The sequence below is a fragment of the Centroberyx gerrardi genome, chromosome 16, assembly GCF_048128805.1.
Source record: "Centroberyx gerrardi isolate f3 chromosome 16, fCenGer3.hap1.cur.20231027, whole genome shotgun sequence".
Taxonomy (NCBI): Eukaryota; Metazoa; Chordata; class Actinopteri; order Beryciformes; family Berycidae; genus Centroberyx; species Centroberyx gerrardi.
This window is the reverse complement of record NC_136012.1, coordinates 24,183,803-24,205,586: the sequence shown is the minus strand read 5'-3', so window position 1 is coordinate 24,205,586 and position 21,784 is coordinate 24,183,803. Positions and strand designations below refer to the sequence as shown.

The following is a 21,784-nucleotide window of genomic DNA, read 5'->3' as shown; positions in this document are numbered from 1 at the left end:
ATGGACTTGGTTAGGTTCAGGGTATACACACCTTTTGTTTCTAAAATATTTCCCATGCATCTCTAAGGCTGTGTGTGCATATGTAAGCTTCACAAGACTGTTTTCCACTGAACAGACATAGTTTACTCTTTAATTTTGGTTTTATTTCTACTTCTATTTTTACATTTGCTTTTTATTTGATGTTGAAACATACCAGAAACACCAGTATTGGTGAGATGCTAACCACAGCAAAACAAGTTAAATCAAGAGACTGTAACACATTCATGGCCTTGATGTTAAGTGCTTTATTTAATGCATTAAAACACATTCACCAGCTACTCTTACTTATTAAATAAGAGTTTAAGCCGTATTGAGGCTGAGTGTGTGGCGACTTCTCATGACTGAAGCTACAGAAGACAGCCACATATGGAGCTAACTAGCAGGTGGTCTCCAGACTTGTGTACACTAGCAGCAGACTGACAGTCATTCAGACTCGTCAGTTGCTCCAGACAGCGGGCCGATCCCCGGAGAGCGAGGTGTGACATCGAAAAACAGCCCCGCCGCGGGGAAATGTGTCCCCGCAGGCTGGATCAGCTGACAGACCAGCAGTCCACAGGGTGCTGTTGTTTTACTGTTTTCCTAATTAGCGTGTGACTGACCAAGCTGTGAGGTCATTTTAACGTCCAATGTGTGTGTACAGTGTGTTCAGTTTGATGGTGTGTTTGTCACAGATTTCTCGGAGGCAGATCTGCTCTGGAGGCAGAAATAATCTTATTCATAATATTCTGTTACATCACCATATATGGGCTGAGTTGTGTATATGGTAAAGCACCATATTATTAGGAAATTAAAATGGGCCACGCCCACAAAGTGCAGTACAAGTGATCTGCCCCGCTCTGTCTCTAAAAAATCAACATTTTCTGTGGTTGCTTTTTCTGTGATCTGATAATTTATGTGAACTATATATGGCTTAAATATTTTGTCGATACCTTTTCACAGTTGTCAAAGAACTGCATTATCATTACAATTTTTATTTTCTGAAAGTCACTAACAAGCTAGCAAACTTCCGTGCAAACCTCTGTCCAAGTCATGTCTGCCCCAGAAAAGTGTTTTTGTCTGTTTGTGTCAAATTGGAGAATATTGAGAAGGTTTGGGTGATTCTGGTTGTGGGGTTAACATGATGACTTCAGATGATGTCAATTATGTAGTCAGTAGGATCGTTTAGTGGTTAGAGAAACTGTCCCGTAACCAGAAGGTCACAGATTTGATCCCAACAACCGCCGACGTATCCATCACCAGCCTGCTGAAGTGTCCATGAGCAAGAAGCCGAACTCCTACCTTGCTTATAAGTTGTTTCCAGTAAGCGTGTCAGCTGACAGCGAATGTATATTTCATGTAGCTTCTGTTCAGATGAAGCCGGTGTGTCTTGCTGAGTAGGAGCAGTAGATGAGTAATCGGGGGGGGTTATGTAAGGTTTCCCACGCAGATGACTCTCACAGGATCCACTGTGTGCCTGGGAACATTTGTGCTTTTCTGACTAACATGAGAGAGCAGCAGCAGAACGTGTGTATGTGTGTGTGTGTGTGTGTGTGTGTGAAGTGCATGAAGATTTCCACGCAGAAAAGGATAAGATGGTTGAAAAGGAGTTGAGCTGAGTTCTGGTTTTCACTCCTAACACACTGTAAATTGTGGTATAGAATAGACTGTAATGTATTATCAACTGTGATAATACTGTATAGTATAAACTGGGATGTAGTGTAAACTCTGACAAAGGTTTCTGTTATACAAACGAATTGGTACTGTACACTTTAAATGTTGTCACTGTAAACATTGTAAATGTTTGCTAGTACGATGGACTTCTGTTTAACTGATCTGCATTACAGTACTTTTTTCCCCTCCTCTTGAACAGCATGCTTATTTATGTCTTCCTCTCCTTTTTATTGTGCTGTCCACAACTACAAATCAACATAATCCATTGCTGTTGCATACAGTGTGTGGTTGGCACATGTGAATAGTAAACATGTGGTAATCTGTTAAAGTTCTTGCGTAACAAGCTATCCCACACATTATTCTTCTTTTCATTTTGTTTTGCTGTTGGAAAATGATGTGATATCGTTTGGGAAATTCTTTTTGAATTGCTGTTATGTCCTTTTTTCTGGAAGAGCTCGTCATTCTTGTGACTTCGGGGTGGTCTTCAAAGATGGTAGCCATTACAAGTAAGTTTTAGTCTATGAAACATGGTCATCTATCATAACAGATTGAGCCTGAATAGCCCGCTGTCATCAAACCGGTCTAAAAATCTTCCCTTCAGAAGCTCGGCACAGGGATTGGACTGATGCGGTCCAGTGCTGATTCCACTGTGTAATACTAAGGCAATTATGCTCCATTAACTGTCATTACCTGCGATGATCCCTGTTTCATAATAGTCTTTTGTTCATTGTCTCCGGCCTGGCCAGCGCCTGTGCCGCGGTTCCAGTTCGGCTCCATTGATTTAAAACCTCTGCTGCTTCCTCCGAGCGGTTTTTCTCAACTCCCGCCAAAAACTAAAACTGGGGTGTTTGCAGTAGGCCTCCTGCAAGCACATGCTGACATCAGATGACTGTGTTGATGAGTGTGTGCTGTGTGTGTGTGTGGGTGAGTAAGTGGATGTGTGTCGTGTGTGACGCAGTCGGGGAGTCCATGCATCAGTCTGTGTGTCAGTGAATAAAATATTATATCTTAATAAGTAATCAGAGTTCACTTTATCGCATTTGGCACTAGTCTGCACGAGCGTGTTTGTCTAATCGTCTCTCTGGCTCTTCGTACAGGAAATGCTCAGCAGCAGATACAGTGAGGTCTGTTTGACCTCTGCGTGCTGATTGGCTGGATCTGCAACTGATTGTGGCGATTTAGCGGTGATCTGCCGTGCAGGCTTCAGAACCATGATCCAATCTGAGCCCAAATCTGATACAGCCTCTGCCAAGTCAGTGAAACCCCGTGATGCATACTAAAATTAGGCAGAGGGGGAAAAAAGATACAAGCTATTCTGTTTTCCAGGCTCACATTGGCCCCAGATGCCTTGAGCACCTCTGTCTGCTCTCTGGAAAGGAGACTTAGTAACAGTGTGTTGCATCTCACTGTACTTATACTGTATTTTATCGTGTTTTATAGCCCATCTCTAATGCTTCATGGCTGTATAATATTGTATATTGCAGTTTCTCCCTAATATTTTTGTGATTCTTTATTGATCTGCTGAGAGAGACTAGAATATAGGAAATTAAATATCTTTCAGCTCCCGTTTTCCCATTTTTTCCAGTGTTTCCTTCTCTCATTAATGGGGAAACCTATCATGGTAGTTTTATGAGTTAAGGAAGCAACATTGTCCTTTAAACTGAAAAATTAGACCACAAACATTTAGAGGGAATTGTGGAAAAATGAAAACCAAAAAGTTTTTTTTGGTTGTTTGGCTCATTGGATCCGTCTCAAAGTACCATCGCTGCTAAATCAGACAAACTCTTCATCTCTCTCATCGTCTTCCTTCATCACATCATCCTCTCTCTATACAAAAAGCTTGGGGCTAGATTAAAGGTGCATTAAGCAAGATCTTTACTGTCTAACAGCAGAAAATCACCATAAAATGTTGATTGTTGATCAGCAGCAATGACTCAGTGATTAACTTAAGTAGGTGCTGAGATTTCTGGCTTTCAAAACTCACTTTCCGGCCTGGGAAGACTCTTTCAAATGACAGTTTTTTGCATGATGATAAGTTACCTCTTCACTAGACGTTCCTGCTGGATCTCTGCTCTAATTAGCTAGCTTACTGATTATTAGTGTCAATTACAGGCCACTGTAAGCCGAGCCAGCGACCTGCTGATGTTGGTCGCCGATAGAGGTCTATAAAAGCCATAGGAGATCATGCCCCTTTAATACACTGAGGCTAGAATAATTATACAATTGTACACTGGGCTAGAAAAGTATGGGCTAGTGCTAAAAAGAGAAACTAGGCCAGAATCCTCCAGCCACCAATAAAACACCTTCCCAGAGGTCTGTGGGACGGGACAGGGGGAGAGCCTGCAGCAGCTTTGCCACCTTGCTTAAAGTTTCATCAGCATACATATTCAGCCCCGCTTTTCCCCCCTTTTCCCCCTTCCTCCATCCACCAACATGCCAACACACCAAGCGCAGAGCAAACAGGCCGTATCACAATAGAGGAGCCAGGCCTTCAAAGCCATTAGCTTCCTTTGAGGACCCTGTGGTGGTGGTGGCAGCTTGTGAAAAGGTCTGGATGATTGATCCCCAGGCAGACACCACTCCTGACCTTTGGCTGAACTTGTTGAAGCTCCATGGGTTGAGGGACCCCCAGCAAGAGGCCCCTCATATGTAGAGTCACATGTTACCAATTTCACTACTGATGTTTGTCTTCGGACATTTTTTTTTTTTTTTTTTTTTTACCAAATCCTTGTATTCCTCGTAAAGCCAGAGGCAAGATTTTTATCTTTTTCATGATGATAAAAGCTTGGCAGTTGGGCCATTGTTTCTGTGCCTGAGCGATGTTTTGCCTTGTCATAAAACAGATGATTTACGCTCTGCAGTATTGAACAAAATGACTTTTATTTGTTTTATTGTTCTATCTCTCCCTTGAAGGAGTCACAAGGCTACACTAAATTTGGGAACGACACTTTCTCAAATGAAAAAATATGCATCAGCAGTATTGTCTATCCCCATGCTTCCTGCAATAACTCTGCTCAAGCCATAATGTTTGTATTGTGTAATGGCCAAGTCGTGCATAAAACACGACCTCACATGTTACACGCTATTGTTTACTGTTGACTAAATCAGAACCAGCAGCACTTACAGATTAAGACCACTTGCCAAGATGAATTAGCAAGATTATTGGCCGATGGCCAGCGGACGTGTATACACACGTGTTGCTGAACTTGGATGCATAGTGTTGCATTCTGTCTGGATTATGCAACACACTTATGAAGAGATCTTGTAAAGTAGAACCATTTGACTACAAAGCAGGCGTGTGGGTATGGAGCACACGTCTCTGTTTATGTTCACGAGCCCTTGAGCTAACAGCTGTCAACTCTTTAACAGGCCGATCACACCTCTCCTCAGGGCCTCGCAGTAAGTAGTGTTTTACTCCCCCAAGTCACGGAAACCTGCCCGTCTCCAAACCTTGAATTACCGGTCGTTAATTTGGGACAGGTAGCCATCCAAGTCAGGGCCCCAGAGATTACTACAGCAATGCAATAGATCTATTTTCATTGGATAGCCCTCGGGGGTGGAGGGATTGCAGTAAGCCAGTTCAGACAGGGAGAGGAGAAAACACTGCTACATGGTCGTGGACTTGTGCCATCCTGAGGATCCCTGTATGAAGGAAAGCTCTTGGTTTGGCCGTTTTGGTGACTGGATTTGCAGGCACAGATTTTTCAGCTGTGTCCTGTTCCAAAGACTGTATTTGTCTTGGCAGTATCGCTTCAGTAGATTGTCTTTGAGTTGTGGTCAGTAGCCAGTCATGATTTTAGTTTAGAGGAAGTCATTCTCATCGGATTGATGTTTTGTCTCTCAAAACATCAATGTGATGTCTCCTGAGAGTTTTAAAGCCAGAACATCATTGCATTTTTTTTTTTATCTTATAATTCATCAAAGTAAAAAGTGGAGTCACACACTATTGCTCCCTCAGGGGAAAAAGGATTTGGCAAAAGCAAGGTTGGCTCCTGCTTATTCAAAGTTCATTCATGCTTTTCTAAACCAACGGAGACTTCCTTTCTTCTCGGGTAACAAAGTGATAGAGATGACCGTTTTGGATATGAATCCATGAGAATTACTTATGTCTGGACATGAAGGGGGTCCGCAGGGAAGGAAGTACATGGAAAAAATGCCAACAAGCATCGTTTGATTGTTTGGGAAACAATGCGGGCGACATTCCACTGAAAACAACAAAGGCAACACATTCCTCTGTCTAATTGAGTCCCCTCGTGTGACCCTGCTGCGGCTTTAAAACATCACATTCAGACGTTTCCAGCATCTTTAGGATGCATTTTTTCCATTGAGGTGTTTCTGTTTTATTTGACAGATATACAGGAGATTTGTACATTTTATTTGATTACATTGTTGTTTTGTATTCTTACTAGCAGCATTATTAGCGATATTTGGTTAGATTGTTTTTGTTCTGTCATTATGTTTGCTTTCAAGATAAGAAAACGGTAATTCTCAGTCTTAGTGGTCTTCTGTGGTTAGTTTATTTCGTCCTTCACTAGATCAACTGATGAGGTTTCTGAGTTAATGTTTCTTTTAAAGTATGGCCCCCATTACAACACATTTATACCCAGGTCAATTCAATTCAAATTTGATTTCTGCTGTACATGCCCCTGACCTGTAACAACCCTCCCTTGCACGTTGGAGAAATGAGCGAACTCACTTTTTATAGCGGTGTTAGCTGTGGCTTCCTGCTGCAACTCTCAGAGGGGCTTTATTAGTCAGGAGGGGACCGCACTTTAGCCACAAGACCCAACGCCTCACCAGCCAATCAGCAAGCCTCCTGATGAGCTAATGTTGGGTGTGTTGGGCTGAAAGGACCAGGTCCAATTCTCCCAGCTTCACTCTTAAAAATGTTATGTCACTTCTGCACATCTGTGTGTCTAGTTTGGGACAACACATATTTGAGTTACCTTTCAAACACAACATACGTTAGTAGGAACACCTATTGACTGTACATATGTTGTTATTAATATACTGTATGTTGTTTAAAAGTTGCAAAAACATGTGCTGTCCCAAACTGAAAATGACACATGGTTTTTTAAATAGTTCCCTCTGGCCAAACAGGAGTTTCATGCGCTCTTCAACTCTGAACGACTCTTATGGGAGCAACAGATGTGCATGAATTAAAGTCCTCAGCAGCTCTGCAGTCACTGCCAGACAGAGCAGCCGCGTAATGAGAAAAACGAACCCCTGCCATTTTCTACGGTCCATACTTTGACATAGCCAGCAGAGAAACACGTAATTTATGTCAATGGGAATAAACCCCAAAGGATAGTATATTAATGTACCTAATACATAATATTTAATACATACATTCACAGCCTTATCTTGTGAAATAATGGCTTTTTCCGATAATAAAGTAAAATAGCCTGAAAAGGGAAAATAAAAGTCATCATTTGGTGTTTAAGTTCACTATTCTGTGTGTTAACACCTCTAACAGGTGGTCAAAGGTTGGCAGAGGTTTGCTTTTCGGGGTCATGAGCCAAATACATTGAGAACCATGGCTTTAATGTGTAGTACTGTATATTTATGGGCATAGGCCTTATATGAGTGTATATTAAGCACTATATATAGGCTATATTCTAAGGAAAGGGCTTTGATTGGGCTATTTTGGAGGAAAAACCCATAGTGCAGTTTTTCTTGATGGAATAATATTAGTGGGTAAACTGTGTTTTTGTCCATCTTCTGCTGCACTTGCTGTATTCTGCAGTACATTTCACAGTTGTGGTAAAAATAACCTCCTCACACTGTAGACTCACCCCAGTTCAGGTGGTGCAGCTCTGTAATCTATCGATGCCCTTTTGCCCAAAGAGGAGGTTGGCGGCAGGCTGGCCTGGTGGTTACAGAGACTGTCCTGTAACCCAGAGCTCACAGGTTCAACTCCCGCAACAGCCGGCATCTGTCCAAGTGTCCTTGAGCAAGACACCAAACTAATGGCAAGGCATTCTAGATAAGAGTGCCCGCTAAATGCCAAAAATGTAAGAGGTTATCTAATTTTAGCGAAGCAACAGACAGCAGGCACACAGTACTCATCATTCAGCTGACACATTTATTGAGGAGCTCCTAAATCAAGGTCAGCCACTCAGCTGCAGATTTTTTTTAAAGTGTGGATATAAAAGTATCTAGGCCACTGAAGCTTTCCTGAGACAAGACCGTGAAATGTTATTCTGTAACGCACAAGACCGGGGAATTTTGTTCACTGATGTACAAGACATGGGAATGTTGTTCACTAATGTTCAAGACATGCCAATGGTATTACTTTACAGTGAAGACCTGGGAATTGTATTCCCTAATGTACAAGACCGCAGATTTTTTTCTGTAGTGTAAGATCTGGGAATGTCATTCACAAATGTATAGAAGCTGGGAATGTTATTCACTAAGGTATTACTACTGTAGTCTAGTCAGAGAATGACACACACAAGATTGGAGTTTTAGTTATATAAACTGAACAGGCAGAGCTGCTCTGGAGGCAGAAATAATCTCATTGGTTGAGTTAAACCTCAGTGGGCGGGGCCAAAGAACCACCGTTTTTCTGGCTAAGTAACATTAGACTGAAGCCAAGTGAAAAAGACAAGAGGTAAGAGAGGAGGAAGCTAATGTTATGAAGCCTAGCGCTCTACTACTAACAAAAAATGCAGTCTAGTCATACGAAGTTTTTTAGGTTAGCTAGTTAGCCTAGCTGACTGTCCAAGTTCAAACTAGCCATACTAGCCTATAGCTATGTAGGTAAGCTAGTTAGCTAGCTGCTGACCTTCCGACATCATGAATGGCATGGTCATGAATGAATAAAAACATGAAGTCATTACCATTTATATTTTTTACTGTATTTTGACTAGAGTTCCTTGTTTGCTGTTCAAGCTTGCCAGTTAGCTAACTTCTGTGGTTCTTTGGCTCCGCCCACTGAGGTTTAACTCAACCAATACGATTATTTCTTCCTCCCGAGCAGCTCTGCTTCTGAGAAATGTTTGTGTTACTGAAACTCCAACCTGCTACACAAACTGTAGTTTGGTTGCTGGTTGTGTGGACCAAATGTTTTTGTTGTCAGATCGAGCGCCGGGCCTCACACTCAGCAGAATGTCGTCTCTCATCACTTTTGTGCTGTCAACACCAGGCACACAATGCCCAGTTCACAAGCGCTGCCGCAGTAGTGAATAGTTGTAGTGAATGGCCAAATGTTAGCATACGGGCCAAATCTGTGCCACACTCTGTCTCTCTGTGTCTGTCGCTCTCTCTGTGTCTGTCGCTCTCTCTGTCTGTGTCTCTCTCTCTCTAGCTCCCCAGCAGCAAACATGAGGCCTACCGTCGGCCTACTCGCTGACATACAGCAGTCCATTTCTTTTGTAACGGGTCCAGGTTCCCCCGACGAGCCAAGAAGCTGACAGAAACACACAGCCGGGCCAGACGCTCTACATCCCCGCACATTTTTTTTTTTTTCCCGCAGCTGTGCAAATAAATGTAGCAGAATCAGTCAGGAAATTTAATCTTGTAATTGTTTTGGCTTCCAAACCAGCAGTCCGAAGGGGTCCGCTTCTCAAATGGCCAAATGTCTGTCGGAGTTAGCGAAAATGAATGGCTTTTAAATGGGCTCGGTTATGAAAGACTTGCAACAGAGGTGACTTTTGAGTGGAAAGGTGTTATTTCACAGTTGGTGACGACAAAGCAGGCTTGTAAGTGTGTGTGTGTGTGTGTGCATTTGAGTTCAAGCTAATTGTACGATGGGTCTTCTAGTGGTTTCATGAGACGTCCCACTGTCTTACATAAATAAAGGTAAAAGGTCAAAAGTCTTCTTCAAAGGCCAGGAGCTGACGGTTCCTTCCAGAGGTGGGGACTCGAGTCGCATGACTTGGACTCGAGTCAGACTCGAGTCACAGTTGTAATTGCTTGAGACTTGACTTGATGCATGAAGAGAAGACTTGAGACTTGACTTGACTTGGGTTCTGGTGACTTTGGACTCGACTTTGTCTTGTACTTTGATGTCTTGAAAAGGTTTCTAAAGTCTTGACAAAAGATCTTGTGTTTGTGTAAATGACTTAGATTGAAAGTGATGAGATTTGTTCCACCAGACGACTGAATTTAAATTCTATTTTCTGAATTTGTATGGAATGATTGAATTTATTGAAGTTGAAACTGATTATAGAAATCAAACTCATGATGCTCTTACCAAGTTTTTATCCTATTAAAACCATATTGCATTGAAAAGTCCTAGATATTTAGTTTTCTTTAAGATATTAAATTGATACTGGACTCTTGATTTGTTCTGACTTGACTTGCTGTTCTACATTTAGACTTGAGACTTGACATTAATGACATGGACTTGACTTGGTAATCTACATTTAGACTTGGGACTTGACTTGAGACTTGTGCCGCAAGACTTGAGACTGACTTGGGACTCGAGCAAAGTTGACTTGGTCACACCTCTGGTTCCTTCAGATAGATTACGACCACTTGGATTTAATTAATTTTTTGTATATACTTTGCTGCAACTGAACCTTAGAGACATTTTAAGTTCACTGTCTTAGGATTTTGCGCTCTTTAATGTGTCACAACTACATCTTGAGAGGGAAACCTGTTCCTGTGTGTTCTAATATTTGTTCAAGAACTTGCACACATATCCCTCATGATCTGGTCATGCAAATACATGCAAACACACGGCCTCGCCTCCTCAAAGAGACTGAGCAGCTACTACCCGATAAATCCCCTGTCACAACATATTAGCCCGCCTGAGCCATTTGGTAGGGATGATGGCGGCTTACGTCAAGCCTGTTAGTGTTTAGCACTGTGAACCGGAGGGGGGACTTGATATACGGCCGGCAGCTTTTTGTGCACCTTGCCATGCCATTCCCTGGATTTACTGTGAAGGAAAGACGTAAAAGGAGTGTGGAAAAAAGGTTATTGTGCTTGTTTCTTGTTGTCAAAGTGGATTTTGTGCGTCTAGACTTTAGATTCATAGTTTGACATGGTCATTTGATGTGCTGTTTTTGCTCTTAAGATCTCTCCATTGGGTAAACCCAGTCTTTCATGATCTTACCAAGGATATTAAGACATTTACCATGTTTGTGTGCTTGTGTTTTCCATGTAATGCTGCTATTTGCTATTTGTATTTTTGATTTCTGCATTTAATCCTTTTTAGTGCTTTGGGTCTGAGGAAATTGAGTAATAATAAAATTCCTTATTATTATTCAATCAAGCCTGAATGGCAAGAGATCAAAAGTGAAGTTGTGCAGCATGTGATTACTGATTATGTCTGAATTCCATGCATACTATCTTGAATAATTCTACTTATTCGACACTGCTGTGTGGTTTTCTGTGCTGGCTTTGTAAACCGAATTTCCCTCAGGACAATAAAGGGGATTGTATCTTGTGTATCTTATATCTTCCAACGACACCAACTCCCTTCTTTTCCTTCCATCTGCAGGCGGTGACAGGGAGATGCTTCGGTGACAAGGATTTCAGAGGAGGTTTGGAGAACGGGATACTGCTATGCGAGTAAGTTCTGACCACATTACTGACTGGCTTTAGTGTTCATACTGTCCACAGACTCTCTCTATAGTTTTTATCCTTATCTGGTCTAGTCTAGTCTAGTCTTGTTTATTTATATAGCTCTTTATCACAGTCAAGTCTCAAAGGGCTTTACATACCATCATATAAATCCCATATACCATACTACATCATACATATACATACATATACACATCATATACTGTAAATCCTATACCAGGTCGTATATATACTTCATATACACTACCAGTCAAAAGTTTGGACACATGCATTTTTCTTTATTGTTACTATTTTTCACATTTTAGAATAATAGTGAAGACATCAAAACTATGAAATAACACAAATGGAATAATGCAGTGACCAAAAAAGAGTCAAACAAATCAAAACTATCTTAGATATTAGATTTTTTGAAGTAGCCGCCCTTTGCCTTAATGGAAAGGCAAAGGCTTTGGAAAGAAATTCATACATAGGATCAACTTCACTATTTATATTTGTCTAAGAAACAAATTTCAAGCATTTTAACCTTTAGATCAAAATGGCTTTAAGATAATGAAAAACATAGTACATTCAATCAGGTGTGTCTGAACTTTTGACTGGTAGTGTACATCGTTTACTACATCATATACAAACTACATCATATACTACATCCTATACTAGATCATATACATCATATACCATACTACTACACACAAGTACACTCACACCTGGCTACCATATTCTTTTATTCACTACGTATAAATGCTATCCAAAGGAATTGATTCATCAAACAATTTATTGTTCGATGAGAGATTATGAAATAGAAGAAAGATGCCGTCATTTTAGCTATGGGTGATTCTTGAAACAGGAATTTCCCCTTGTGGGACAATAAAGATCTGAACTGAACTGAACTAGATGATGCTCTTCTGCAGAGTGACTTAAAATGAGTGCAACAGTAGAATAAACTTAAAATAAACTTAAATTCCTAAATCGCCAACATTACAAGCAACCAACAGTAAGTGGTGCAAGGGTCAGAGTGACCGTTTCCTGAAAGCTGGTTTAACAAAATACTCATGTGATCTTAGAATGATTATGTATGAGAAGTGCAGGGGAAAAGGGCTTGCAGTGACACAGGTTTTCCTGGCAGGCTGTTCACTGGTTGGTGGTGACATCTGGTCTAGTGGTTAGAGACACTGTCCTGTAACCTAAAGATCACAGGTTTGATCCCCACAACAGCTAATGTGTCCTGTTGAAGTGTCCTCAAGTCAGACACTGAACACCTTTCTGCTGGAAACACTCACATATTCTCTCTCTCTCTCCCTCTCTCTCTCTCTCTCAGCTCTCTCTCTCTCTCTCTCTCTCTCTCTCCATCTGAGAGTTTACACCATCTCTTATGTGAATGAAGACATCTGAATCAATTTAACAGGCTTCCCACTGGTTTATTTCTATAATATCATGGAATACTGAGGTTGTATTCCTGGCAGGGAAAGTCAGGGAATTTGATACATTTTCTGGGGAAGTCAGGATATATCAGGGAATTAAAAAAAAAAAAAAAAAAAAAAAAGCATAATTTTACAGGAATATAGGCTACCAGAATATGTTTTACATGTTGTTTCACATTCATTGCATCAGATTTTCTGATTTTCAGCCCAGCTGTAGTGGAAACCAGACTGTTCATCCCTTTAGAAAACAACATCAATAAACAAGGAAGGAATAAATTTGTAGGAAGGAATAAATTTGTAAGGTCATGGAAACCCTCTGACTTAGTTATGGAAAATCATGGAAAAGTCAGGGCCACCACAGGAACTCTGATTTAATCACCGACCGCAATTAGTATACCAGAAATTGTCACAGACATGCTTAGTTTTCACCCTAGAAATGTGCACAGTACATATCATTCACATGGAAGAATACAGTCGTTTTTCACCCAAACCTCTTGGAAATCGTCCATATCCTGCTGTTTAGCCTTTACACCTTTAAACAACATCAAATATATTACGTCATTTAGCTGGCGCTCTTATCCAGAGTGACTTCCAGTGAGTAGAAAGGTAGAGATAGTTCAATGTCTTGCTCAAGAACTCTTAAATAGTATACAGTATTGTTGATTGACACAAGTTAGCGGTTGCAGGGATCAAACCTGCGATCTTTCGGACGGGCCGGCCTCTCGAACCACTAGGCCACCCTGCTATCATTTAATCATCGAAGTTGTACCCGCTTCTCCTAAAAAACAAACAAAAGTTTTGTCCAAGAATGCACTAAAAGGGTATCCAAGCACCAAAGGAGGGAACAGATTGGACTTCCCGTGCAAGGCTTGTTTTGAAGCTCATTAATTCCACAGGGAAAACACTCTTCAGCTTCTTCCTGATGTGCAAGGCCGTCAGGAAAGGTGTGTGTGTGTGTGCATACGCATGAGCTGATGTATTTATTTGTTGTCATGCTGTGTGTGTTTGTGTTTATCTGTGTGTGTTTTAGGATCCAGGAAGACACTCTCTTTAGACATTCCCACTTCCTCAGTTGGCTGTATCAAGGTTGAACTGTGACAGGCTTTAAAGGAAAAATCCACACAAAAACACTTTACTTCACTGTTATGAAACAGCTATTGGCAACGTACCTTGCATTTCTGGGCCCATTTTTTTGTTTGGTAGTATATTTTTCTTATTCCCCTACATAACTGGCCAAACGTAGACAATGTGATGTCACATCGAGATATTTCTAGCACACCTATAATGGAGTTTGACAGCAGTGACTTTTTCCAACTATCTAAAACATCAGCAGTAAACATCAGGTTTTGGTGTCAGACCATCAAAATCAAAGAGCAAGGGCTTCTTTCTAGACTCACCATTTTACACCAACATTCATCACCAGTTTCTCCACTGACAGTATCCTAAAAAGACCAGAATGCAATGCAGCCAAAGCATGCACCCTTGTGCACCTGTCATTGGTAACGTGTGAAATATAACGCCCTCTTAAACAACTTTTTTGTAATTTGATAAACCGGACACAACACAGCATGACATTGTTCTCTTTCCTCACACTTTTTCTACACTAGAAAAACTTACTGTGCTATCGCTATCGCCTTTCAACAACCGCCCCCCCCCCCCCCCCCCCCCCCCCCCCAGCACTTCATCACAAAATAACTCCTGGAATGCATTGAGCATCGCAGACGGCTGGTATCTAACAGTGTAAGAGTATCCGAGGGTGGATTTTTCCTTTTACTGGGTGGAATCATTACCGTGCTTCCTCTGATGAAAACACACACAAAAGATGAAACAGGAGACTGAGAGAGAGAGAAGGAGAGAGAGAGAGAGAGATAGAGAGAGAGAGAGAGAGAATATGTGGGTAGGGGGGAGTCTGTCAGAAACTGTGGCTTACCCCAGAAAAAATGGTCCAAGGCTGCAGGTGTATGCTCTAACTTTCTAAGACCTGTGTGTGTGTGTGTTTGTTCGCTTGTGTGTGTGTGTGTGTGTGTGTGTGTGTGTGTGTGTGTGTATTGAGAGATGACACAAGAAGGGTCTACCTCTTTCCATGTGGCTCCCAGGAGTAGAAAGAGGAGCATGTGACTTCTGATTTAGGATCAGTATCACTATCCACCTTCCAGACGCCACTATGGGACCTCCAAAAAATGTTTCCTACTCCCTTTTTGCTTCCCCTCTTTTCTCTGCAGACACACACACACAGACACACACAGACACACACACACACATGCACACACTGTTTCTCTCCCTTTTTGCCTGCAGTCATTTCACTCCTCTCCTCTTGCTGGATTCCTGTCTAGCTTGTGCTACATCTTTTTGAAATATTCTTGCCCTATCATCACGATGGCAAGTTTTCAAAGGCACGGCTCTGCTTTTTGTTTTGCACCAAACTTAACTTGTGATGCCTTCTTCCCCCTGTCTGTTTGTCAGGTTGCTGAGCTCTATTAAACCCGGCCTGGTGAAGAAAATCAACAGACTTCCAACTCCCATCGCTGGTCTGGTGAGTCCTCTACCCCTCGTCCCATCCTTTCCTATCCATCCATCACCTCTCTCATCTTCAGGAATCCTCTCTATAAACTGTTGAGTTAAAGGAATAGATCAAGCGATGAGAACGTAGACACCAAAATCATCCCTGTGTCCCCAGTAGAGCAGCACATGGACATATTGGGGACACACGTGTTAGCTCCGATGTTCCATGCTAACACTTAAAATACAGTATTTTAAATGTGATAGCAGGCAACTAGCATCATCTCATAAGTGTGAAAGTGTGAACTTGTTGCAGCTCTAAAGCTAAATGAAAAGTAGTTTTAAATTATATGCAGCTAGGACTGTCAGAGTTTTTGTAGATAAGTAAAATGTACACAAATAGTATGATGTTGTACACCTTTATGCATGAACTGGGTAATGCATGAAGGTCTGAGGGAATAGCATATTCTGTATGAAGCAGGTATGATGGGTCATTTTGGATTTCCTTAGTCAGCGATGGCGCATGATGCTCATAGTGACGTCTAAAGTCAGGAAAGGTTGAGAGAGAGCTGTGTGTACACCAAGGTGTTTTCAGCCAAGGTGTCCATCAGCAGCAAGACACTGAACCCCCACTAAACAGGTCGCTCATTGTACGTGAGTGTTGCAGTGAGACTCTTGATCTCTGGATAAGAGCATCAGCTAAATGCCGAAGATGTAAAATATCTGCTGTAGCCCCCAGCTTTAATCATATAAAGCCTGAGAGAGCATACTTTAAAACCTCCCTCACTTACTTTCCCTCTCACTTCTCTGGCTAAATCAAATTAGTATGACACACTGAAACCACCATTCAAAAACACTTAGTTTTTTGTCTAAGCTAAAAGAAATTGCTTCCTGGTCCCAGTGGCTGAATTGAATATTGTACTATTGTCGTCCTTGGATTTATTTCAGAATTTTAAGTCCAGCTCATGCTTTGAATGAAAGCCTGTGAATTTAAATGGACCTGAACACTGATACGTTTCAGCAGAGTACAGTGCGACACAGTGGAGCCCTTTCATGACGACCTAAGACCTTGATCTGGATGAAGTGGCCTTTCAGGACCCGGAGCGAGACGTAAACAGAGGCTCGCTGAGAGTTGATAGCACTGGAGCTCGCACTAAATGTACTTCCTTCTCTCATTCCTTCCTTGCTTGCTCTCCAGTGTATTCCCTAGTGTTGTCTTAAAGGCTGTTCATGTTACAATTCCATTTTGCATTTTGGGCATTTAGTTGAGACTCTTATTCAGAGCGACCCACAATGAGGGAACAGGTAGTGTCTTGGTCAAGGACACTTCCACTAGGCCAGCCTGATACTGTTACTACTGCTTCTACCAGTACTACTGCTACTATGACTATGAATAATAATGACAATAATCATTTTATAAAGTGAGCACATTTCAAAACCAAGATTGCAAAGTGCTGCACAGTGTGAAATCACACTAAAATGAGTAGACAATAAAAAAAAAAAGACCATCCTGTAAAAGTGAGCTTTTAAAAGCGATTTAAAGATTTTTTTCTGCCTCATAGCACTAAATGACCGTATTATATATCCAGTGGTTGATAGTTTTGTTAATCAATACCAGTAACTCAACGATTACTTGGCCAGGTGCTGACATTTCTGGCTTTCAAAACTCACTTTCCAGCCTGCGCTCTGTTTTGGAACAAAAACTCCCAGCCCATCCCTGTCTCGTCTCTATTGTGAAAATGTGTCTTTCTTATTTATGTCAACTACAGGCCACCGTAAGCTGTGCCAGAGACATGTCAGTGTCTTTTCAATCCCTTGGTGGCCAATAGAGGTCGATACAAGTCATAGATTACTTAATGCCCCTTTAAAAGAAGGAATCCTGTCACTGAATTTTAAAGGAAGCCTTGTTAGAGCGTCAGTAAAATGATGGAATGATAGGAGGAAGGAGGTTAAAGCGTGGTGAAGGCATGCGAGAGAGAGAGAGAAAGGTGATCCAGACAGAGAAGCTCTGAGTCTTGCAGAGAAGAAAAAGTGTAAGGTGAGCTGGATATTGTTTGGCTCACAGCGCGACAGAACGGCCAAGGAAGTTTGGTTTGGGCTGGAACGGCCTTTCTTATCTCATGGCGTCACTAATGGCTGCCAATGAGTCTCCTCTGGCTTTTAACAAGTAATTATACAGCCACATTCTCAACAGGCCTTTGTCTCCACCTTACAATCACTGCTACAATAACAATAGATTATCCTATTACCGTTTTCAAAGCCAAGAGCTACTGTACTCACTCCATCTTGGTAATGTTTCAACTGTGTAAATCACTGCATAAACATAAAGATTCAGTTTCTATCGCTCTTTTGTTCTGTCTTTCATTTGTTTTCTCTTTCTTTCTTTCTGTCTGTCTTTCTTTCCTTCCTTTTCCTTGCGCGACCCCACAGTCTTCAATGTATTCAGCGGATTTCATCGGTTTCCATGGCTATCATTTTCCTCTATTCATGGTCTAATGGGTTCTGTCAAAGCCACATGAGGAACAGGTTCATCTGTACTTGGGTGTCGGCCTTGTCTTTTAAAGGCTCTTTGAGGGCTATCGGGGATCCATCAGAGCAAAGTGCCACTCTGCCGGCTAGGAACAGCACACTGACCTCAACAGGCTGTTTAATCTAGTACTCAGGCTTAAAGTCTCCTTGAAAGTTTTCTTTGAATAAATGAAAACTTTTGCCAGAATGGGGATGAGATAATTGAAGTTTTTCCAGTGCAGTTTCAATATTCTTATGCCAAAAAACACATTAGATATTTGGCTTCTAATTTGTGTTTTGCTTGTTCTTTGCTAGATAAGCATACTGCAAGATTAAAATTTGGTCTGGCATAAATTCTTGAGGGCTTTTTTCTCTCATAAAGGATTTTTTGCTTGTTTGTTTGTATGTCACATGCAATATCTCAGACACCAGGAATCGGATTTTGACGACACTTGGGGGAGTGATGCAGCTCACCACCTTGGCCCAAGGGGGGGGGGGGGGGGGGGCGGGGTGCTATAATAACAGGTCAAAACAAAATGGCACAGGTGTTGCCGATTGGCCCAGAGAGGGGACTGCATCATCTGTGGGAGACAACATTAAGTTTGAGAACATACAAAAGGTAAAAAAAGAAAAAAGAAACGACCTGTTGGTAGTTCTAGTGTAGCTAAATATGAGCCTCTACTTTCTAAGACAACCATAACAAAGTTTCATAAGTCTGTCTTCTAGATTCATGTGGCTTCGTAGGGATTTTTCTTCCCCCTGGCTGTGATTAGAGAGGTGAGAAACGCATAAACAAGGGGCCCGCTGTTATCAGTTCCAATCGTAATAAAACACAGGCTACTCCCCCTTCCTCTTCCTGTTTGGGGGCTAATGGGAAAATGAGTCTCTGAGGAGTTCTGGCTGTTGTGTAATTGGAGCGGCTGCCTCAGTGCTTTGGCAGCTCGGCCTGTATGGCTCAGCGTCGGTCTGAACAGGTCGGTTGTTGCGGGGTCTGTTCCCAGCGGTCTCTGGGTAGATTGGTATGCTCGTGTTTTACGGAGTGTAAATAGACACGTAATGGAGATCGGCCCGCAGGTTGAATGGTAGTAATTCATGGGCTTAGTATGCACTCCTAAAAAAGATGTGTCGTTTTCAAGACATCTGCGCATTTAGCTTAGGACAACATGCGTTTGTGTTACTTTTCGATAAAGCCGTCAACTTTTCAGGAAGTAAGAAAAACAGCTTTGTTTTTGCTTGAACACAATGCAATCTTGTGGATTTTGTTTTGGTTTCATAAGCCCAAGAGGTCAAAGAATTTTCTCAACCCTCTGAGGAGCATGTAATCCTCCAACTGAAGTGAAAACATGAAAATCAGCAAAATCGGAGCTGCATGGTTTTTACAGGACAACAGCGATATGTAAACAACAAGACATATCGCTGTTGTCATGTGAAAATATCTCCCTAGTAACTACCCTTGGTCTTATGAAACCTTTTCAAAACCGAAGGGATAAACTCTAAATTGCATGGTGGGAAAACTAAAGACAAGACTGTTTTTCTTAGTTTCTGAAAATTTGGAGAGAAAATGTTAGAGATACGAGGTTTTTGCCTGACAGCGACAATATAGAAAATGACCACAAGTTGGCCACAAGTTGAAAAGCAACAGAAATGTATATATATGCATAAAAATGCATATTGTAATGTCTTCGATGTGATATTAGTATGTAATGATGTGTCTTTATACAGTTAATTCCACAAATTCCACAAAGTGCCACAGGAGTGAATTAAGAAGAATAGATTGCAGTGTAAGTTTACATGTTTAATTTGCTCTGATTGACTTGTATTTGTATGTTTTAGCCATGAGATACGGCCAAGTGAGTAGAACATTTCAAGCCAAGTGAAGAATTTTTGAGTTCTCACTTTGACCCTGCTCCGGTCTTATTTTTGGGTGTTATCCTTGGCCGTGAGAAGTGGACTTGGAAGCGTATCTCGCAGACACCCAAGTGGCTCGTTTCCCCGTCCTGACCAGCTTTCCTCTGGATACTGTCAAGGTCCAGAATCTGGGTGTGAACACCGCTCCTCTTCCCTGAGAAACCTTGGTGGTCAGAGTGTGGTAGCCAGATATCGATTACAGTGAGGGTCGTGTTTAAAGCAGCCCAAGTCTCGCACACACACACACACACACACACACACACACACATACACTGATCAACCACATATGGAGAACCGAAACTATTGGATTTCAAAATACTTGGCTCTCAGACACTTTTACCTTCTGCTTATTCCTAATGATGTTTATTCAGATTTATCTACTTCTAATACCTAATGACGCTCTATTAAAGGATAAGGCTGGTGTTTTTTAATGCATTTCTTACCGTCAACAAATCCTATGAAAATAACAAAATCAGCAATGATTTTGTTTTGCCAACCTGTCTCGTCCAGCAGCCATAGAACTCCATTGTATTAAAAAAACGATTAAAAACACATCAAAGAGCCATGCCGTTGCTCTGGGCAACATATTTCATCATCGCGATGCACCGGGCCGGCCGACTTTTTCCTCAAACAACTTAATAAGCCGGCTGTAAACACGTTTGCGATCTCAGGAAAGTAGTTCCGTAGCACCAAAAATAGTCCCCGGCGTAATGAAGAATTTGTTCCCATTTGAATTTGATTTGGTAATAACTACAACAGCCTGACTTTTCGTGGTAACAGTTAGCGATTTTTAAAATTGAAACTATCTAACAACTAGCTTACAATTGGAGCCAATGACTTCCGGGTTGACGGCTAAAAACGGTACGTGGGAAGTCAGAAAGTAACGGGAGTAGAGCAAACGCATTGTTGATTTTGTTATTTTCATAGGATTTGTTGAGAAATGCATTAAAAAACACCAGCCCTATCCTTTAAGGCTTATGTACTTAACTAATTCTTATTGATCAAGATTTATTTACTGCAGATTCTTATTGATCAATTATTCAGATTCATCTACTGCTAATTCCAAATTATCCTAAAATGTATTTATTGTTATTAGATACTATTGATCATTTATTCAGATTGAAGTGAAATTTGTTGATATGCTCCTTGGTGTTTTTGTCCTGTCTTCAGTGTTTTATCACTGAAATGTATTACCTCTGTACTTTATCACTATGCAAAAAAGAAAAAAACAACTAAACAAAATATTACTAAAGTTGGCAGAAAAAATGCAAAAAGTAAAAAGCCTTTATTATTTATTGGCTAACATGACCCTGTCACCCAAGCTTCCATGAGCACCTCTCCACACTGAAGCCAAAGCAGCGTTCCTCTTTAGTAAATTAAAATATTACTAAACTTTGTATTCCAGATATTTCCACACAGGTGTTTAGTTTTGCCCAAACTGATGATGGTTTCAGTGGCTTTTGGAGCCGGCTGGGCAGAGTCGATCCCGTGCCTCCTGATCCTACAAACACATTCAGCTGTCAGTCATTTCTTTGCGGTCTACGCCCAGCTTCCTGTGGCAGTGACCTGCACACTAAGTCATGCTCAGTCCTTCACACACACACACACACACACACACACACCACACACACACGCACACACACCCAGGCACCCTAAATTAGCCTGTTTACTGCAACGTAACTGCTTAATCCTCTGTTGCAACGTTGTTTATTTTGTTATTGCGGGCACTGCGACGCAGCGGTATGTGGGCTGCAGAGAAAAAGGTGGAATGGAATTATTTAGCTGCTGGAGCTGGAGCAGAAGGGCTCTGCTGAAACTGTGGTTTTCAGGTCCTTATTTACAAAATTCAGATGATAAAAAGTTGCTCCTTTATTACTTTGAGGCGCAGCTACAACCCCAAACTGCACAGAATCTGTACTTTGTTGTCATCTGGTTTAAAACGAAAGCATCTTGAGAGACAATCCATTTTTAGGAACTAAAACAATGTTTTCATGTTCAGACTCAGAAGAAGGAGAAGAAGGTTTCTCTGCTGCTTCTCCATCTTAACTTTCATTTTTGTCACATGATGCACGTTGCGATTTCAAAGGTTATGATTGGCCACACAAGCACTTGATATATCACTCTGGGACTTTCAGGGGGATTTAAAATATAACAAACACTTCAATATTGGCAAATTATTAATTTGTTTAGTTTATTAATGTGGAAACATGAAATTGTGGCATATAATT

General features: G+C 41.3%; 1 protein-coding gene across 1 annotated transcript in view; it reads left to right on the top strand.

The window, feature by feature from the left end:
• The window catches only part of LOC139924975 (LIM and calponin homology domains-containing protein 1-like), a 110,390-nt gene that overhangs the window by 30,904 nt on the left and 57,702 nt on the right, over positions 1-21,784 (top strand). Inside the window, exons 2-3 of the mRNA XM_078289184.1 lie at positions 11,141-11,211; positions 15,105-15,174. Of these exons, the coding sequence (XP_078145310.1) occupies positions 11,141-11,211; positions 15,105-15,174 (141 nt within the window). The remainder of the gene's footprint in view (positions 1-11,140; positions 11,212-15,104; positions 15,175-21,784) is intronic.